This window comes from Neolamprologus brichardi, chromosome 1 (genome assembly GCF_056152115.1).
Source record: "Neolamprologus brichardi isolate AB-2024 chromosome 1, ASM5615211v1, whole genome shotgun sequence".
Taxonomy (NCBI): Eukaryota; Metazoa; Chordata; class Actinopteri; order Cichliformes; family Cichlidae; genus Neolamprologus; species Neolamprologus brichardi.
In genome coordinates this window covers 39,698,199-39,710,811 of record NC_142104.1, presented here as the reverse complement: position 1 = coordinate 39,710,811, position 12,613 = coordinate 39,698,199, and the positions used below count along the sequence as shown (strand labels likewise).

The window sequence follows — 12,613 nt, the reverse complement described above, 5'->3', positions numbered from 1 at the left end:
CCGGTCGCAGCAGATGGCCGCCCCTCCCTGAGCCTGGTTCTGCCGGAGGTTTCTTCCTGTTAAAAGGGAGTTTTTCCTTCCCACTGTCGCCAAAGTGCTTGCTCATAGGGGGTCATATGATTGTTGGGCTTTTCTCTGTATCTATGAAGCGCCTTGAGGCGACATTTGTTGTGATTTGGCGGTATATAAATAAATTGAAATTGAATTACTGTGTGTAAAATGCCATCAAAAAGTCAATTAAGTTTTATTCTTTCTCACCTGTCTTTCTATTTCCTTTCACTTATTAAAGGTTGCCATGTTAGAAAAAATATTTTGCCCTGCCATGCTGTTTATTGATGTGGCAAATGAATGGTTTATGAAAATATATCTAAATCTGTCATCAGTAATCAGCAATGATCATGTCTCACCTCTAGTCTTCTCTGTCTTAATTTCAGGAGGAGGATGGTGTAGGTTTAAGTTTATTAGACTGGTACATATATACCAACAAGACAGCGTACATCACTGTGACAACAGCGTTTGTTTTCATTCAAAGGTTTAGGTTTTTATAGGTTTTTCCTATAATACCTGGTGGGCCGGTCTCTAGTCAAAATGCCCGGGCCGATTTTTTGTCCCAGTCCAGCCCTACACACACACACGCACACACACGTGCGCGCACACGCACACATACACACACGCACACACTCACACGTGTGCGCGCGCACACACACACACTTCCCTTCTGGAGACGTTTCCATGACAGGTCAATCCATGAATTAAAGGAATCTCAGCCACAGTAAGTGGGAATTAACTATTACAGTGTGTAAGGTTGTGTGTGTGTGTGTGTGTGTGTGTGTGTGTGTGTGTGTGTGTGTGTGTGTGTGTGTGTGTGTGTGTGTGTGTGCTTCCCAGTCTGTGTTGAAAAGCTGTTTTTATAACAAACTCAGAGTGCATATTTTCTCAACATGTTGCTGCAGCGTCCCGAGCTGCCCGAGTGCCTCTGAGCTCTCACACACCTCTCCTACACACACAAACACACCTATAGTTTGTCCTTGTGGATAACAGCCGATTACAGAGAACATTTTCAAACATGACACAGCTCACAGTCTGCTGAGTGACCTTAAAGAAAGAAGCGACAATCTTCATTTAGAAAACAGATGTGGAACTTTTCTGCTGGGCCTTCAGTGAGGGTTTCAAATGTTTTATTGAGCTCTGACATTTACCCATAATGTGTTTAAACAGCAACAGAAAGAAGCGAGAGTCCGTCCAGGACTTCAAGTGTATGCCAGATTATGCCAAAGCACCAACGATGGCAGACGATGACTCAAAGGTGGCTGCACCAGAGCCTCAGCATGAAAACATGCCTTTGCCTTTATACTTTGTGATAATTGTACAGAGAGTAAAGTTTTAAATAACTCACTGGTTTCACAGCTATAGGCAGCTATAGCTCCTATGTGTTTGCTAAGCATCACTGCAGCTAATATGGACTGTAGACAATCATGCTGCTAACTGAAGGCTGTCTGGGACAGCATGTCCACAAACCTTGCGTTCCGATCATACTATCAATAAACACTTCCCTCGCAGGCTTGCTAGCATTACCTGTCAGGGTTGAACTACACCCTCTTGTTGAATAAATTCTCATTTCTGTCACCTAAAAACAAGGTGGTGATGAAACTAACGCTAAAATTTAGACTTCAAAGACTGGAGTTCTTAAACTGTGGGTGACATCATCCAGCCTGTCGAAGTTATGATACAATTTATGGCTTTTATGGAATAAGAGCATAAAATAGCAACACAAACAAATTTAGATTTCTCCAACATCATGAACCCATGATGACTTTATTGATGTTTTACCTTTGACTAAAAACACACTGTATTTAACCAAACAAGTCCAGAAGTAGCAAAAATGGACTAAAAACATCGAACTGCTACACTTAATGAGGGATGCATTGGTACTTTGGTTCCTCCTGGACGCCTGCTTTACATCACCCTGCACTTTGCTGTTCATCGGGACAGCTGTGTTTGGAAGTGTAACGACTCTACCAGCCAGTATTGTGAAAGCATCCATGTATGATTCAGACACATTTAGATGTAAAGCCTGGATAAGACTTGGGTCATGTGATAAGCTGCTGCTCTAATGTCTCTGTTATGTAAAGGGTCTTTGTTTTACCTGGAGCCAACAGGTGAGTCACTGGGAAAATGGAAAGGCAAATTATAGAGGAGTATGTGTATGTGTTAGGGTTACATCCTGGTATAGCGCAAGCTGTCAGGCTTCGTCTGCCTCCATGTCTCTGTGCATTACTCTGTCTTAGTTACTTCCTTTTTTATTTTGAAGATGGATTATTTGTACTGAATCTTGTACTTCCCGTCTTTGTCCTGCATTTGGGTTATCTTCCTCTGTGAGTGTTACACTTTCAGTTTTTAAATTTGCACATTGTTTCAATCCCTACATCGCAGTTATGCAGAGAAACGCTGCAGGAAGACAACCCTTATAACCCTCATCACATTACGCAGGTGTCATTTAATCCAACAACATTGAGCGATTGCAGCTCTGAAGAAAAAAGCACGAAGAGATCCGGGTGCATGTGTGGGAACTTGTTGCACATGTTTCTCTCTTAATCGGCATGCAAGGGGAAAGTCCACGTTTCTGTGTCAGTGTCTCAGAAGAGTGATCTCTGTGTTTCTGCTCTGCGTTTGATTATTTACCGTACCTTTCTCTGGTGGACGGCTGGACAGCGCAGAGAACGTGAGGTACATGACATAACAGCTGATGATGGAGGCCTGAAGGAGCCCAGACCGAGGCTGTTCTGTAGACAGAGAGAAAGACAGAGGATGGCACAAAAGTTCTCAAAGGGGAGTCCTGAAAAGTCTGGCCATGATTATTTTTCATCTCGAGGAAGAAACCTTCAGCTCAGCACTTCAAACTGCTATAAAGAACCATCAAACCTGGCAACGCTACTGTTGTGCCAGCACAATGAACAGGATGTAACTGTCCTCCATTCCATATAGTGTCTATTTTTCTTTTTTTATAAATATTTTTATAAATATAGAATATAAAGATCTTTTACCAAACTACAGATTTGCACAGTACAAATGCACACTACACTACCTCATGCTGTATGATAAATGCAGTGGAGTTAAAAGTCTTGATGTGTGTTCCTAGAGTCCATAAACTCTCACAAAATGTAAATACTCAAGTACCAATACCATTACCTGCACTTGTAAAAGTACAGGCCTGTGTTTAATCCTGAAGCCCAGACATGTGTAGACAAAGCACATCTGGTTTAATGGGAGAAGCAGATAATGTTAGCTTACATCAGCTCTCCGTTCAACAGGTGTATGTTTGCACAGCTGGATGTGGACTGTTATTTGCAGATTTGTTGCCGTGAGCGTGTTTCATCGACTCACTCTGTTTCACACACGGTGTAACGGCAATGAAGGACATGAGACCACAGAGTCCCAGGTTGATCCACAGCAGGACTTTGTTGAAGTGGCAGGCAATGGGATGGGTGTAGTACTTGTACATGAAGGTGAAGGCCATAGTGGCGATGGTGTAGAAGAACAGGGTGGCGCACATCACCGCCAGGTACCAGCGCTTGTTTTCTGCTGCTCCAGTCAACCTGAGAGGACAGACGATCGTCAGAGCTTGACTGATTTCATATTCAAGTGTGATGGTGTTCCACTGCACGAGTGATTATTCCACTTTGAATTTGGCGAGACAAGGAAGCTGGTGGGAAAGTGGCATCTAATTATTACATCAGGCTTCATTTTTAACTGAGAGTTTATTCCAGCCCTGTTGTTTTACCTGTTAACACTAAAAACAACAGATCTGTATTGTTTTGACTGAACACATCACACCTGAACTGTAAGCTTACCAAAGCAGAGCTGGGCTTTGAGCCATTAATAACACCAGCTGGGACTGTAAGAACATTTCCTCTGCTAAGGTCCATAAACATTAAAGATGAATCTCTTAGTCTGCACATCTGCATCATATACATGAACTGTGGATAAATGACATGTACAGTAATATTTGCTCTCCTTGCCATCCTCATGGGCAGAACTCGGTGGTTAGTGGTTCAAACCTCTTGTTATGGAGATTTAAACTCACACAACTGGAAAACAACTGGAAGACAGAATGCATGTATACAGCCTACTTTGACGTGAACATGTTTAGCATGTTTAGCATGTAGCTGAAAGTAAACCTAAAGTTATGTTTACAAGTGAATGTGATTTTCTATGGAAAAGGTTTCAGAGCCTTCATTATAACACGGTCTCAGTCTGTCGTTACCTTCATTAGTTTGTATAGTTTTATGTGTTTATTTGATTCTCGTTTAATTGTGTACATGTTTTTAATTTGCTGTACCAACACAAGGTGACCTTGGGGTTTTATACAGGCACCTATAAATCAAATGTGTGACTGTTATTGTTATTAAGATGGAATTTGGAATATCTCACACAGTCACTGAGTCAGTCGGGTATTTAGGACTCACAGTGGTGAGGCCAAGGAATGAGAAGACAGTAAGAATAACACTGGAGTCAGCTTGATAATGCAAAGAGAAATCTGCCAGGGGCTGCAGCTGTGAACCAAAGAATATTTGGTAACATTTCTGACCTGTAAACCAAGACTGGAGAGACAGTGGTGAATGAAAACTCCACGTCATTGTAAAGAGAGAACGAGGCTTTTCTGCCTGTCTGCAGTGGCCTCAGAAAAGGCCTGAATGAATAAATCCTCTCAGCTGTCGTGGCTACAACTCATCAGAGTTCAGAGGTGGCTGAGCCTGGCGACAAAGGCAGCCGCAACAGCTGGATAGAGTAAATAACATCTGGGATACGTCTGGACGGATAAATGAGGACATGACAGAAAGGATGCAGAGAGGATAGAAGTGCCAACAGAATTATTATTTCTTAGTCCGTCGGTTCTCCGGTCACTCATGAACACGTCCTTCTTTTCCTGAATATTTGTGGTCTGGATGATTTTCTTTGACCACAGCAAACTGAATACTTTTGGTTTCAACTACTCCAGACGTCTGAAGACAGACGTGTGGTTGCTGTTTGTCACATGTTTCATCCACAGAAAAAGCAAATAAAATAGAAGCAGCATTCTGTTTTACTTAGCTGGTGCTGAATGAGTCTGATTTGAGTTATTCTGCAGGACAGAAATGAATCATCAGCACTGGCTTCACACGAGGCTGGAAGAAGCTGCAAAGGACCCAGAAACCGTACATAACAAGAGATGGATGCTAAGTCTGACAAGTCCAACTGTATACAAATCCATGAGCGCAGTGGCTTGTCTTAAATAACACAACACTATGTTCAGTTTGGAAATGATGCACATTAGTGTCCAGAAGGATGATAAAGCAGTATATGCTGCACATCACCAATTTATAAGCTCTATCCAAAATGTTTCCATTTCTCTTGTAAATATGCAGATTACAGAAATAAATAGATGTGATTGTGTGTATGGTTTCATTGGTATTTTGTGAAGGACTTGTGTTATGCTGAAAACCAAAAATATGTGTTCACTGCGAAACAATGAAAACATGTCATTCCAACACCATGTGGCGCTCCTCCTCTGGATTCAGTCTTTCCACCAGATGTTTAATCTGACTGCAGGGATTCGCTCTCATCCAGCACTGCACCGAGGCATCCCAGAGGTGCTGGATGTGCTCCAGGTCATAAATCGTTTTTTCATAAAGTTTCATCGTGCAAAGACGCATTATGATGTCAGCAAAACACAAGCAACACAGCAAACACAAAGTTAATGACACACTTTTTAACAATGTCAAGATCCCCACAGACGGGGTAAGTGTGTCCTTGCTTTGGATGATTGTCAAATGAGTGATTCCACACAGCTACGAGTTCGTCTTCTTCATTTCACATAAAATCACACATTAGGTGATTCTGTAGGACAGTCTTAGTCTTACCAGTTCTTGTTCCAGGTATGTGCAAACGCTGTGATGAGGATGAGCTGAATCAAGATGAAGGCGAATCCTCCCACCACACCAACATAATGCCAAGCTGAGGCAGGTAAAACAGAGAGAGAAGCGCCATCATCCAGTGATTTATTTCAAGATGACAGAGGAAGCAGTTAACAGGAAAGGAAAAACAAGAGCAACCTGTATATAATAAACTGGCTGTGATCTCAAACTTGTTTCAGCATATTTATTGTCCCCAAACAAAGTGAAGCCGAGCTGCAGAGATTTATGGCTGAATGCCCTGCAGGGTTTCGATAGTGCTCAGGAGCAGATCTCTGCTGCCCCCTAGAAGGGTTTAGAAGGAAGGTCATATCTGCTCTCAGGATGGATTTGTTTCCAATGAAAAGCCTGATAGAAAAGTTTCTCACCATGCAGGAAGGACTCTGTTGGGATGAAGAAGGCAGCAGTGCACATTCCCAGCAGTGTGATGAACTTAAGGAACCAGAAGCTGAAAAAAGAAAGAAAAAAGGAACTGTTAGTTTTTGGAAGGTTTTAAACCTTCAATATAAAAGCTTTTTTCCAACGATTTTGTAATTTTTACTAATTTACAAGTGCTGTATTACTTCTCTATTGACCCTACAAACCCACTCATTTCTCATACTAAGAACAGAAACAGCAGAATCTGAAAAACGTACCTTTTGCAGACTTCTGAGCTCCAAATCTGCTTGTTTGCTCAAACTTACTTTATTCATCTGATGTGGAATGAAAATATATTCACTGTGGTGTGTTTTTGAACTAATAATTAGAATCAGCATAAACTCAAGCTGCTGTTGTAAAGATTTACAGCATCTGCTACCAACATGAACATTACATGTTTTATGTCATTGGATTTTCTTCCAGCTACAAACTGAATGTCTCTGTGCAGAATTTTAAAGTGCTTGTGTGCTGCTCATGTTTCCTCAGAAATAAAATTCATTGTATTGACTTTAGTGGCCTCATACATTCAGATAAATACTTTATTTAAAAAAGAAAAACAATTGAAACACAAATAATAAAGTCCCAAAGAGGGAGGTGCACGTTGATGAGCACAGTAAGTTTTTCCTCCGTGCAAACACTGTTTATGTGTCTGCGTCTGGTCTTTAAGAACGAGGGTACTCGCTGCTTTGCAGGTTACTGTTAGAGCTGTAACCTTTCACTGTGCTACTACTAAGACTCCTGTGAGTTTATTTATACCAGACAGAAGCAGCAATCCAGTCTGTCAAATCCTAATCCGAGCTACGTCACAGCTATAATCGACTGCACTGCAATGGAAAGTGCAACAACAAAGAGCTTTAATTAGAGCAGCAGCTTTCAGTAGGTACAGGCTGGAGTATTTAAAGGCGTGTGTGAGGACACACTCCTAAAGTCTAATTTAAATATTCAAGGAAATCACATAAAAGCAGGCGGTGCACATTTAGGTCAGATCTGCTGCACTTGTATAACAGTGTTACAATAATATCCTGCGTTAAGCTTTTCATTGTTCATGTGAATCAGAAAACATTACAAAATGTAAAAACTGAATATTTTCTTGAGTATTTTTAACTGAAACATGATTGACTCCAATCTGCCTTCTTTACAAGACCTGCACAGGTCACATGACACATCATCTTCTGTCCCTGCTCATAACCTTCACACGATGCTTCATTTCTCTTTTATATCCTGCTGTCTGTATGTAGTTAGGACATATTCCTATAGTGTGTATTTAGATTAATATCTATACAGAGATGTATGTATTATGTATAGTGTAAATAGATAGAATAATATGTATAAAATACACATACACTACCATTGAAAAGTTTGGACACGCCTTCTCATTTACTGTTTTTTCTTTGTGGTCACGACTGTTTACATCATAGATTCTCACTGAAGGCATCAAAACTATGAACGAACATGTTTGATGTAGTAAACCAATAAATGTGTGAAATAACTTTATGGTTTGTAAAAGCTGGTCAGGTTCCTCCAGATTAATATCATCCCTGAAATCTGGAAACAAACCCATGTTCTCCACTTATTAAACGGCAGTGACCTTTCAGATTTAAACACCTGATATCCAAACGTTCTCCTCGGGAGTCTGAAATAAACTAATTTTGGCCTTGGACTGCCTCATAGTATAAACAAAGCAGCTTTGCCAGTAAAAACCAGCATTCTTGATCACTTTGACAGGAAACTTGTGTTCAAATCCAGACTGGTTAAGCATCTGATTTTGTTGGCTGTGACCTGCTCTTAGGCAGAGAAAATGATGTTGTTATTGTTTTACAGACAGGCAGAAGTCAGATTCAATTTTAGGCCCTGTTTTACTTTCAGTTTTTACTGTTGAGACGAATATGTTTACAGCTAACATGCACACGTATGCAGATGATGCCACGCTTTAGCTCTGCTTATTGTGGAGCTCCACAAAGCCAAATTCATCTGGTCTCCCAGAAGTCAAACCTAGATCTCAGCTAAGAGACTGATAATAAATGTTTGCCAGATGTCAGACTCACATATTAGTATTCAAACCCGCTGAGTAGACTTAATCGATCAGTCTACAAATATTTGGGTATCAGGCTGAAGGACTTTACATTTAGATGCATGTTGAGCCCTGAAAACCCAAATGCTGAAGGTCAGACTAGATTTTTATTGTTGAAATTGATTATTTATATTTTACACTTTTGTAAAGTGTAGAGTTGTTTGGACAAACATACGGTATTTTACTTTTAGGCCCAGATTGGGAAGACTCCTACAAATAGCTATTGATTGATTGATTGATTGATTGATTGATTGGTGAACTACATTATTAACCTCTAACAGTCTGTACGTGTAACTTCTTGTCACTCATTGTAACATGTTGGTGCTGAAATGTGGAAAAAGGCTCATGTGTAACACTTCACACTGACCCGTTGTGTATGAGTGCTCTGAAGTCCTGACTGGACTTCACGTCAATGAGGAACATCGCCATCATCAGGTAGAAAGAGGAAGTGCCGAAGCAGACTCGATAGACCGCAGAGTAGCCCACCAACATCTCACAGTGGCCCCCGCCGTGCGCCTGGTCACACACCACGTTGAAGAAAGGCACCTGAAGTGACACGTCACATTCATGATGACGTCAGAGATGGCGCTTATCCACACTGACTGACTATTCAGTGTATTTTCGTCTACACATTAAATTCACGCAGCTCTTCAATATAAGAGAAATAATTTGGTTTATTTATTCTTTTGTTCTTGAAACTCTTACCTGCAGCAGTTATTTGCAGAACTACGTACAGAATAATAATGTTTAGTAGTTATTATTCTGTATGATTTTATTTAATGTTTCTCACATTGTTCATTGGGGTTTGAATTCACTCATGACTGTGGACTTTGAGTATGAAGTCAGAATAGCTGCACTGTATAAAGCGCACTGGTAACATATTGAACAACTGAGCAAACACTCACATTTTCCCTGACGAGCTCGGAGACCGTGCGGGACAGCATGAGGCAGGAGACCGCACAACTCATTATGTGAAAGAGCGTGTACATGATCCGCGTGCTGGTGGAGGATTTGACCGGAGGGCAGAAGGCACAGCAGAGCGAGCAGGGAGCCGGCCCACAGCAGCAGCATATCTGAGGAGGAGAAGAGGCAGCTCAGCATCCAAACAGCACACAGGCCACGGACATATTTCTGTCTGCTGTTACAACTGTCACACATAGGGACAGCTGAGAAGATGTGAACTGTAATCACCAAAATCCCACTTCACTTGATTTGAAACGTGTAATATGTTAGTAAAAACTACACTACATGCTGCAACAAGTGGAGATAAAGTTAGAAAAATAAAATCTTTGGCATGTGGTCACTTCTGGCACACAGCATCTCTTGAGTGAAAAGAGCATCTGACGGCCGTGGGATTAGAAATGATGTGCACTGATATTCAGTCCAGAGTGCTGAAAAATGAAAACCATGAACTACTATGAGCTCCATAAATTTGTTGCCTTTCAACAACAGGAGAACTCTTGATCCTTAAGCTCTAATTTACTTTACGGGTATTTGGAGTAGTTTCAAACTGCTTTAGTACTCATTGAAAGTTGAAGACTTTCTGTAGTGGGCACTGCAGTGTTGAATCGTGCTGTATGGTTAAGTTTAAGTTAAGCAGAGTTTACTATCGATGCATGGATTGAACTCCCAGTGCTGTTCCACATCTCTGCAGACCTTTTGGTGAGCAGCAGACCTCTACAGGACAGTGTGTCCTGCTGGTACAGGGACCCGGAGGATTGAAAATCCTAAACACTGCGTCTGCACAATCCAAGTATTAAAAGCAAAACTGTCTGAAGACATTTAAAAGTCCCAGTCTCACACTGCCAATGATGGCAGATTAATGAGTCCACTGGCATCTGGCTGGTTCTGATTCTCATCAATCAGAGCTGTGGATGACTGAATGTAAGCCCGTGTCCACTGATCCTGAACTAAACCTAGAGGAGAAACCTGCACGCTCATCTGCTCATGTGCTTCAGCAGCCTCTGCAGTCTGTCTGTAGTAACTGTGTAGTTTCATATTGTAGATTGTATTTCTCTGCTTTGCTTTGTGAACTGTGTGCATATTTGCAGGCACTGGAACTGCACTATATGATTTATGAACACATGCACTAAATACTAAAGGAGTAAATCCAGATGTATTATCACTCATCATGTGCACGTCTTAATCTGATACATAATGCAGAGAAGATTATCCAACATCTTCTCATTGAGGGGAAGACTGCATCAAAATAGATCTTTAATCTTGTTCAGTGGGTGAAAAATGATTTGATGAAAGACGATTAAATGGAGCGTATATCTCCTGATATCCCTCCCAGCTGAAGAATGGGTTTCCATTATGCACTGACTGCTCACATGGCTGCAAATCAGTCAGTCAGTGATGTTGCTCTGGTCATTTTTGTGGGGAACAGTTTCTGTTTGTTGGTGCTACCTTTTGTATTTTTGTAGATTACTTTAAATTTTGAAGAAGAAATATGTGCTTTATTAGAATTCTATAATTCTAAGATAGATTTTGGTCTATATGACAATATATGTATATATTAACACGTACATAATGTGTTTGCTGCAGATTTTGGGATTCACACCCATGACTTGAATCTCCCATTCCACCACATCATAAAGTTTTTACTGTGGAGCCCAATGAGCTCATTGATGAGACTATTGTGATGTGGTGTGATGTCCTGCTCTGAGCAGCCGTCACAGAATGGTAAATGGACTGGTTCGTATATAGAGCTCTTCTACTCTGAGCATTCAAAGCACTTTATACGACTTGCTTCATTCACCCACCAACAAGCACCTTTATCTCTCTTTCCTTTGTCTTTTCTAACCTTCACACTGCGATGGATGAATCAGGGAGCAACGAGGTGAGTATCTTCTCCAGCAGCCAGGGATTGAACCCACAACCTTCTGATTAGTAGATGACCAGCTCTACTCCTGTGGCTCCTCCTGAGCTACAGAATGGGTACACTGTGGTAGTAAAGGTCAGCAGCACAACCCAGGTAGGCCGTGGTGTTTTAACAACGCCACTGCTAATGGACTCGAATGGTGCTGAGACAATATCCCCCGCACTATTGAACCACCAGCAGCCTGAAGCCAGTGATGCCACACAACATGGATCTATGCTGTCCTGTTGTTTCTGACTCGGACATCTGAATGTTACAGCAGAAATTCATGCTATCAGAGCGGGCAGCATACTTCCAGTCTTCTGTGTGAACTGTAGCTGCAGTTTTCTGTTCAAAGCTGACAGGAGAGCCACATAATGTGAACTTCTGCTGCTGCAGCCCACTTGCTTCAAAGTTTAACATCGTACATTCAAAGACGTTCTTCTACATGTCGCGGTTGTAACAGATGGTTACTGCTGCCTCAATGTCCGCTCAAAGCAGTCTGACCATTTCCCTCTGACACCAGCAACACACGTTCACCCAGAGAACTGTCACTCAGGTTTTCTTCTTCAGACCAACCTCCCAGAGATGATTATGTGGGAAAATACAGTAGATCTGCAACAAACCCGCCCATCAGACACCAGCAACCACATGCACAGTCACTTAAACCAGCTTTGTTTACCACGTCTCTGTTTACTTTCTTACATACTGTACACATTTACATGTTTATTGTTTATTTGTCTATTAGTCAAGTTGTAGATTTGTTAATAAAAGTACTTTTATCTGCACTCTGACTGATGGTCTGACGGCCCAAAGAGAAGCATGGAGATACTGTAATAACTCCAAGTCACTTGATAATCACAAAATAAACTACTTTGGAAACTGAACACCTAAAACCATCTCTCAGCATGCAGAGCACAAGAAACCATAAATGCATCAGATGTAAATTGTCCTTTTTTGCATTCTGAACAAACCAGAACTGTTCATAATAAAGAAGTGCAGATGTTTCTGATGGAATAAAGAAAACTACACATAAACAAAAGGGAAACTTTATATAATTTATAAAAAAGGTTTATAAGTTGAGCCACTTTACAGACAGCCAGGTGTCTGCCCTGTGGCCTAGTTTAAGGTTCATAATGCAGGATTACTGGTCACAGAGCAAAGTTGGGCCACGGAGATTAAACCAAAAACATGAATAATCACTTTCATTTAAAAACAGCCAAATAAAAGAGTGGGTCACACAGCATATTCAGGGCAGACCACAGACTGTTAGGTACAGAGTGAAGACTAAACGTGGAGGAGTTTGTGAGATAG

The 12,613-nt window shown here is 41.2% G+C and overlaps 1 protein-coding gene across 1 annotated transcript in view; it reads right to left on the bottom strand.

The window, feature by feature from the left end:
• Positions 1-12,613, bottom strand: part of serinc4 (serine incorporator 4) — a 29,330-nt gene that overhangs the window by 14,226 nt on the left and 2,491 nt on the right. The window contains exons 2-7 of the mRNA XM_006804444.2: positions 9,345-9,512; positions 8,807-8,985; positions 6,320-6,399; positions 5,901-5,994; positions 3,385-3,596; positions 2,688-2,783 (exon numbers count right to left, since the gene is read on the bottom strand). Coding sequence (XP_006804507.1) covers positions 2,688-2,783; positions 3,385-3,596; positions 5,901-5,994; positions 6,320-6,399; positions 8,807-8,985; positions 9,345-9,512 — 829 coding nt within the window. The remainder of the gene's footprint in view (positions 1-2,687; positions 2,784-3,384; positions 3,597-5,900; positions 5,995-6,319; positions 6,400-8,806; positions 8,986-9,344; positions 9,513-12,613) is intronic.